This window comes from Nicotiana attenuata, unplaced genomic scaffold, assembly GCF_001879085.1.
Source record: "Nicotiana attenuata strain UT unplaced genomic scaffold, NIATTr2, whole genome shotgun sequence".
Classification (NCBI taxonomy): domain Eukaryota; kingdom Viridiplantae; phylum Streptophyta; class Magnoliopsida; order Solanales; family Solanaceae; genus Nicotiana; species Nicotiana attenuata.
This window is the reverse complement of record NW_017670315.1, coordinates 571,704-580,850: the sequence shown is the minus strand read 5'-3', so window position 1 is coordinate 580,850 and position 9,147 is coordinate 571,704. Positions and strand designations below refer to the sequence as shown.

The window sequence follows — 9,147 nt, the reverse complement described above, 5'->3', positions numbered from 1 at the left end:
TATATTTTCTTTTTATGTCGAGGACAATGGAAACTATTATTATTATTATTATTATTATTATTATTATTATTATAATTGTTTTTGTTGTTGTTGTTGTTATTTTTTTATTATTATTATTATTATTATTATTATTATTATTATTGTTATTGTTGTTGTTGTTGTTGTTGTTGTTGTTATTATTATTACTACTACTTTATATCACATAGCTGGTGCATTTACCAATTTACGTATGAATGTCTTTCATTATTCATGCACATAGTCGAGGGTGAGTTTCACAAATTACGCCAGCCATGGGGGTTGATGTATCAATCAGCCACCGAGGGTGAGCTTCACAAACTACGCCAGCCGTGGGGGTTGATGTATCAACCAACCACTGAGGGTGAGCTTCACAAATTACGCCAGCCATGGGGTTTGATAGCCACCGAGGGTGAGCTTCACAAACTACGCCAGCCATGGGGGTTGATGTATCAACCAGCCACTGAGGGTGAGATTCACAAATTACGCCAGCCGTGGGGTTTGATGTATCAACCTGCCACCAAGGGTGAGCTTCACAAATTACGCCAGCCATGGGGTTTGATGTATCAACCGGCCACTGAGGATGAGCTTCACAAATTACGCCAACCGTGGGGTTTGATGTATCAACTAGCCACTGAGGGCGAGCTTCGCAAATTACGCCAACCATGGGGTTTGATGTATCAACCAGCCACCAAGGGCGAGCTTCAAAAATTACGCCAGCCTTGGGGGTTGATGTATCAACCAGCCACCGAGGGTGAGCTTCACAAGTTACGCCGGCCATGGGGGTTGATGTATCAACCAGCCACCGAGGGTGAGCTTCAAAAATTGCGCCAGCCTTGGGGGTTGATGTATCAACCAGCCACCGAGGGTGAGCTTCACAAATTACGCCAGCCGTGGGGTTTGATGTATTAACCAGCCACCAAGGATGAGCTTCACAAGTTATGTCAACTATGGGGGTTGATGTATCAACCAGCCACCGAGGGTGAGCTTCACAAGTTACGCCAGCCATGGGGGTTGATGTATCAAGGTGCTACTAAGAAAGATGTTAATGAAAATGACCTAGTCACCCCTTACTTCTTTGAAACAGACTTGCATCAAGGGAAAAAGATGAATCTTTTTGTCCCTCAAAAACTACAACCCAGCTCCTATTTTGCCTCGCAAAGTTGCAGATTCTATCCCCTTCTCATCGGAGAAAATTGGAGAAATTCTTAATTAATTTTCCGTAGATAAGGACTCAGAAGGTGCTAAAATGATCGAGAAAATAGTCAAATTATGTGAGGAACCAGCGGGTACCCGAGAGACAAGATATTGTGCCACTTCTTTGGAATCAATGGTTGATTTCATCTCATCTCACCTGGGAACAAACAACATTTTAGCAATGTCAACCGAGGTAGAAAAGGAAACTCCAGAGGCGCAAACATATATCATCGAAGAAGTGAAAGAGAAAACAAATGGCAAAGGAATTGTATGTCACAAAGCGGCTTACCCATATGCGGTACATGTCTGCCATGATTTTGGAAACAGCAGGACCTTTAAGGTGTCAATGGTGGGTGCTGATGGTACAAAAGTTAATGCAGTATCAATCTGCCATGAGAATACTGCAGCCATGAACCCTAAGGCATTGCCTTTTCAATTGCTCAACATTAAGCCCGGCGGTAAGCCGTTTTGCCATTTCATTTTGGACGATCAGGTTGCCGTCGTTCCTGCTCAAGACGCAACTCAAGTGGCTGAAAACTGATTCAGTCATTTTATGAAATAGTCACAAAACTTTACGTAATAATGTATGTCGTGATCATGCAGGTTACTTTGTTAATCACGTTTTGTTAAGTATGATGTATGTGTGCGTGTGTTAATGGAAATATTTGGTATTTTTATATGTACTAGTATAGTACCCGCGCAATGCGCGGAAAATACGAAGAAAAAAATATAATAAATTATTAACTTAGTTGCTTAACCACCTCATATATTTATAACTTGATCAATCGTAAAATTTAAACCATTTGATCGATTCCTCATTAATCTTTAAATCCTCATTAATATAGATTCCTTATTATATGTATGTGTGTGTTACTGAAAGTTACTGTTTTTCTAACTACTTTGTTCAAGCTATCTTAGTGGTGGAAGATAAAGGGTCCTCTTCCTCATGAAACCCTAAGCATGTTGCTTCATAAATTTTTCGTTAGATGACAGTGTTTCCATGTTCGTCTAATGGTCCTTTCATCTTATATAACTCAAATGTAAATCTCAAGATTTGTTACTGCCTGGAGATAGCTAGTAATGTAATTACACAAGATGTGCATGTGCTAGGAGTCATATTATAAGCTAGTAATTAAAGCAATATAAGCTGTTGTTGCGTGGGATATTATTTTTAATGATACATATTTGACTTTGATCGTTTAGTTAATTAGTTCTAAGATTAACAAGGATAGCTAGGCTTTGGTCCAATTCGCTGTAGTTAACAATTAGCATTAATTATATATATACGTATATGTTTAATGCCATCTTGTATTTTAATTTCCATATCGTGTATCCTAGGCTCCAACCTTTGAGAACTGACTGCTAACTTATCCAAGCAAGACTTCAAAACTGAGTTATTCATGTGTAGAATCACTATTGAAAATTCAACCATATTCTCATAAGGCACACCATAGGAAATTCAAATTAAAGTCAAGTGAATCAACAACTGGCAGACTAAAGGATAGAAATAGGATTAAGCATGAGAACTCAAAAGAAGATTCAAATTACGCCTAGATCTCCTAACGGCTAGAAATAGGATTAAGCATGAGAACTCAACTATATAAAGAGGATGAAACGAAGAAAGAGATAAATATGCTACAATGTTCATTCTACTAAAAATGATCATTATTTCGCAAACAACTCACTGTTCTTACATGGTTATTTTCATTTTGCGCCGCCTTGTACTAAACTCTACGCTACTGTAGTAATTAGTCCTTAACTCTACTGATTTAATCCTTTTTCCTATTATGACAATGATTACGATGACAATATGACAATGACGATAATTATTTATTTTATTATTATTATTATTATTATTATTATTATTATTATTGTTGTTGTTCACATAGCTGGTGCATTAATCAATTTCCGTACATATGAATGTCTTTAATCATTCAAGACTTTAAAGGGCTGCTATTTAAGCAAAAATTCTTGTTTTTATCAACTTTCAACATAAAAGATTTTTGAAAACACGCCGAGACTATGCACGCAAACCGAGGAGGGATAAAATGAGGTTTTTAGGACCTCGGAACACAGAATTTGGTTTTAATTCATAAGATGATCTATCGGGTCATCACACACATATACAGATTCGGGAAGGGAAACTATTAGGAAAAGGATTAGCTTATATAAGAGAGCATAAGAAATTGTTATACTATCGTTACATTTCAGTGTAACCTGTTATTTATCCTACTTTGTAATGTATACTATCTAACGAATTAGATACTTCTTAATGTCTCAGTTAGTTTGAAAAAGCAAACCCATATGATCTTCTGCCTTGTTGTATGGACAATGAGAAACAAACTCTGTAGTAGAGTAATGATTTGCCACCAAGCTCGATACCAATAATGTAAGTTCTTAATTTCTAGACAAATAAAGATCTAGTTTGAATTATTACTAACACCTGTTTTCGTTTTTGTTGGCATTGAAATCTGCCAATAATGAAAACAGAAACACCAGAATGCCCCTACCATTTGGAGTGGGTTCATGGCATCAGTCACCAACCGAAGGTCACCTTCACAAATTACGCCAGCCATGGGGAGTGGGTTCATCGTATAACAATGCTAATAAGGAAGATCTCCACAAATTACGCCAATCATGGAGAGTAGGTTCGTCGTATAACAGTGCTGCTAATTAGTACCTTCTTGCTTTTGTTGTAGTCCGAAAGTAGTGATTTTTGTTTTCAAATCTAATAAAATTGTGTGAATTGCACGCATGTTGGAGATTTGGAGCTTAATGAAGAAATCTAACTCAAAAAGGAAAATGCAAAGCAGATGATCCCTTGAAGCCTCAGAGGAGTTTAGCAGAAGCGCTTACCAAATTGTGCGGCCACATAAGCTGGTCGCACAGCCTGATAAGATCAGAGAAGGTGCAGAAGACCAAGTGCGAAGCCTCTTGAAAGTGCAGCTGCAGAGATAATTGTGCGGCCGCAGAAGCTGAAGTTCAGCTGCAGAGATAACTGTGTGACTATAGATTTCCTTCCAATGCAAGAGCAGAAGAAAAGTATGGTCTGCACATGGAATTGTGCGGTCTCAGAACCTCCCTAGGGATATTTTTGTCAGTGAAATTCTGGACACTATAAATAGACGGGAAATACTTTTTTGGGGCAACATATGTACTATTGCAGCAGCTAGCGATTATATTTATCTATTTTGGGATAATTTGAGCAACATTTAGAGAAAACCCATTAATTTTACACTTTAATTCTAGTTTTATGTCTTCAATTACTTCTTCTCTTTATTTTTCTACGTCAATTAATATGAGTAGCTAGATTTTATCTAGGGTTGTGACTCAACCCTAGTGTGTAAAACTTATGGGTAGTTAATACTAATGATTGTTTATGATTGGGTATTTGTTATTCAGCCTTGTTTATGCATTATATTGTAACGGCCCGGCCGATTGTTTTGAGAGTTGTAGCTCTGTTCCCCCATTTACTGCTCCTTTTGTGTTCTACAACTGTTATATGAATTACAGGGTTGGTTAGTTCGGGTCCGGAGTGATTTCGGAGTGAATTGAGACACTTAGTCTCTTAATTGAAAGCTTAAGTTGGAAAAGTTAACCGGATGTCAGCTTATGTGCAAACGACCTCGGATTTTAATTTAGATGGTTCTGTTATCTCCGTTAGGTGATTTTGCACTTAGGAGCGTGTCCGGATTGTGATTTGGAGGCCCGTGGTAGAATTAGGCTTGAATTGGCGAAAGTTGGAATTTTGAAAAATTTGATCGAGGGTGGACTAATATCGGGGTCGGATCGGATTTTAGGAAGTTGGAGTAGGTTTGTGGTGTCATTTATGACTTGTGTGCAAAATTTGAGGTCAATCGGATGTGATTTGATAGGTTTCGGCATCGTTTGTAGAATTTGGAAATTTCAAAGTTCATTAGGCTTGAATCCGTGTGTAATTCGTATTTTTGATATTGTTTGAGGTGATTTGAGGGTTCGACTAAGTTCGTACGATATTTTGGGATATGATGATATGTTTGGTTGAGTTCACAATCTCGGGTTGATTTAGGATGGTTAGGGGATCATTTTGGACTTAGGTTGATAGCTGAAGTTGTTGGTTTCCTCTTATGCGTTCACGAGGGAAGTCTCGCGTTCACGAAGTGTTCTTGGAGGCTGATGGAAGTTTGTTCTTCGCGTTCGCATTGAGGAGCCCGCGTTCGCGAAGGTGTGGTCAGCGGAGGCATCGCAAAGCGAGAAGTAACTTCGCGAAGAGGAGTGAGGCAGCTGCGGACCCCAGCCATTTGGTCTACGCGTTCGCGTGGCAGGGGTCGTGTTCGCGAAGAGTGGAGTTGGCAAAGCTTCGCGTTCGCGAAGTGTTAAATCGAGATCCAGGAAGATTGGTCTACGCGAACGCGAGTGAGAGGCCGTGTTCGCGATGAAAGATAACTGGGTAGCAGTGTTAAATTTCAAAAACGAGGATTTGAACCCATTCTTCGTACTTTGAGCTAGAAGCCACGGATTTGGACGGTTCTTAAAGGGATTTTGAAGGAGTTGATTGGGGTAAGTGATTCTTACTACGTTTTAGCTAAATTCCATGATTATGCCAATAATTCTATCATCTAATTTGTGATTTGGGGTGGAAAATTGGTGAAAAAGATGAAGAGTTCTTGAGTTAGATTCTTGAGGTTTTGAATGGGATTTTGTAATTGGATTTCGGTAAATTTGGTATGGCTAGACTCGTGAGTGAATAGGCTTTCGGGTTTTGTGAATTTTTTTGGATTTCGAGACGTGGGCTTGCGTCCCGCGTTTGAGCCGATTTCGAATTTTTGGCTATAATTTAATACTTTTCTTGTGGAATTGATCCCTTTAACCTATATTGATTGTATTGTACTACTTGTGGCTAGATTCGGGAGGTTTGGAGACCGGTTTGAGAGGCAAAGGCATTTTGCAGTAGAATTTTACTCGGATTGAGGTAAGTAACATTTTCAAACTTGGTTCCGAGGGTTCGAAACCCCGAATTATGTGTTATATGATTGGTGTTGAGGTGACGCACATGCCAATTGACGGGCGTGCGGGCGTGCGGGCGTGAACCGTGAGAATTGTGACCTGGTTGATTCCATGGCACTATACAGTGATACTATCTTGTTGATATCCGTATTTTCATCATGTGATAATGTAATTGAGCTGTTAATCATGCTAGATATCATGTTTAGGCTTTATGGCGGTACTGTAGGGGCCCATAGTGGTCATTTTGTTGCTGTCACTAAACTGATTTTATTGATATTTCGTACTCAGTCATATACATTCATTTCATATCATATCTCAGTCTCAGTTGATATTTATTGATTCATCATATTATTGTTTCCCGCTAGTTTTCATGATATTTTGAGCCCGTGAGTCAGATTGGAATGATTGATGACTTAGTGAGGCCGAGAGCCTGATTATGAGTGAAAATTATGGGATCGGGCTGCACGCCGCAACGGTTATACTAATGTTATGATAGCACTTGGGCTGTAGAAGCCCCTCCGGAGCCTGTGCACACCCCCAGTGAGCGCGGTTGATAGTATTGAGGGATGGATCTTCCCTCGACATGGATCTTGTCCGAAGCACTTGATACCTGGAGATGGATCTTCTCCACAAGGCTGGATTGGCCTTCCTCGATACTGGGTGACTTATGATCAGTGATGTAATATCCCGGGATGGATCTTCCCTGGGCCGTATAGGCCATATACAGTACCGAGTTGTTGAGCATTTGAGAGTGTGAGCACATGTGGCTGTCAGTATGGTGCATCACATACAGCATGTGCATTGGCATGTAGAGATAGAAGAGTTATATTCTTCACATTGTTGAGATCCGATCTATTTCACTGCTTTGAGCTATCTATTTAACTTGAAAGCATGCCTACATTTCTGCATTGTTATATCTATTGTTAATTGTACCGGTTGAGTTCGTCACTACCTTTCAGTCCAAAGGTTGGACTTGAAACCTACTGAGTTGGATGTACTCATGTTACTCCATGCACCTCGTGTGCATATCCAGGCGCTTGTGGTCACGGCGACTGCTGATTGAGGAGTCGAATTCCCAGAGACTACCGAGGTAGCTGCATGGCGTTCGCAGGACTTGACTCTCCTTTTTTTATCTCTATCTGTATTTTAGTTTTTATTCTCTAGACACTATAGTGGACTATATTCTAGTTTGGAGGCTCATGTACTCTGTGACACCCAGGTTTTGGGATAAATTATATCATATTTTGGGTTGTTTCTGTTATCAAAAGGATTTTTCTTAAACATTAATTGCTTCTGCCTTATTTTTAAAGTGTTTTACTGTATTGAGATGTTGAGTTGTGGCTGGCCTAGTTCCACGATAGGCGCCATCATGACAATTGATTTTGGGTCGTGACAAGTTGGTATCAAAGCCTAGGTTACATAGGTCCCATGAGTCATGAGCAACTTTAGTACAGTCTCACGGATCGGTACGGAGACGTTTGTACTTATCTTCGAGACGCTACCGAACCCTTAGAAAACTTCACATTCTTGAATTCTTGTCTTGTGAATCTATTGATTCTGGTAACTAAACTTCTGTTATTCTATTCTCTCACAAATGGTGAGGACACGTACTACTGGGCAGGATGGACAGCCACCATTACCACCAGTGTTGGCCCAAGAACAGGGGAAGTTTGGAAGATTGACAAAAGAACTCAGACATGGACTAGGTCCATCTTGTGAAGCACAGTCATGATCTATATGCACATGTGAGATGCACGTGAAGGAGATAAGTCAAATTGATCGAGCAGCAATATCTCCTGATCTGATCGAAAAGGTTGCATATTGGATAAGGAGAGAAAGACTCCTTACATAAAGAGAACACAATCTAGGATAAAGATAGTATTAGAGTTTGAGATCATCATGAACTCTTCTATGATAGAAGAGCAGCAATTGAATCCCAGTCAAACTCTGATCACTAACCTATTAAATGTTAGTGTTGTTTTCTTTTACAGGTTATGCACACAAGCAGAAGTTAAACTTAAATTGAGAGCAAAAGAGCAAGGCGATTTTGCAAGCAATTTATGTGTGATTCGAATGTGCAATCCTGAAGCTACTTGAACGAGATAGAAGAACCAGTTCCTAGTGTCAATCTTTTATTCTAGTTCAATTGTAGTAGGTGATTTTACATTGTACCCTTCAGCTTTCATAGAAGCAATTGTATTAGGTACCTAAAGTATTCAAGTTAGAGTTAACTTGAAGTTGTCGCAACAGTTGAGGCTGTGTGCCACAACGGGATTAGAGTTAATCCTTAGGTTTACAAAGAGTTTTTGTAAATGCTGTTTTGGCTCAGTGATTTTGGTGGAAGTTTGGGAAAATCCTACTGAGTAGTAGGTCGTGGGTTTTTCACCTTTTGAGCCAGGTGTTTTCCACGTAAAACTCTCTGTGTTCTTTATTTTATGTATTTATTATTCCGCAAACAACAGTAGTTGGAACATCTAGAAGAACCAGGTTCTTCTATTGCAAAAATTGAGTACCACACAAATCACCCCCCCCCCCAATCTTGTGTGGTGTTGACGCTTAAAACTTCAATTGGTATCAGAGCGAGTTATCCTTGAAGAGGTTAACACCTTAGGAAAAGATCAAGATGAATGCACCACCTGGAAACTGGGAAGGGCAATCCACTGCTAGGCCTCCACTCTTTAATGGTCAATATTATTCTTGGTGGAAAAACAAGATGAGAGATCACATCATTGGAGAAGACTATGAACTCTGGGACATAGTCACTGATGGCCCCCTAGCAAGTACGAAGAAGAATGATGAAGGAGTGGACGTGCCAAAGACAAGAGCTGACTGCACTGCTGATGACTTGAAGAAATGGGAGAAGAATGCCAAGGCCAAGAAATGTCTTGTGTGTGGACTGGCTCCAGGCGAGTACAGCAGGATTCAAAGTTGTACCATTGCCAAGGAGAT

The 9,147-nt window shown here is 39.8% G+C and overlaps 1 protein-coding gene across 1 annotated transcript; it reads left to right on the top strand.

Moving 5' to 3' along the window:
• Positions 1-1,264: 1,264 nt before the first annotated feature.
• Positions 1,265-1,753, top strand: LOC109237706 (BURP domain-containing protein 5-like). The gene has a single exon (XM_019404048.1). It carries the CDS (start codon positions 1,265-1,267, stop codon positions 1,751-1,753), a length of 489 nt encoding a protein of 162 aa, XP_019259593.1.
• The last annotated feature ends 7,394 nt before the right edge of the window (positions 1,754-9,147 follow it).

Coding starts and splice junctions, on each gene's coding strand:
- LOC109237706 (XM_019404048.1), top strand. CDS start 1,265: ATGATCGAGAAAATAGTCAAATTATGTGAGGAACCAGCGGGTACCCGA.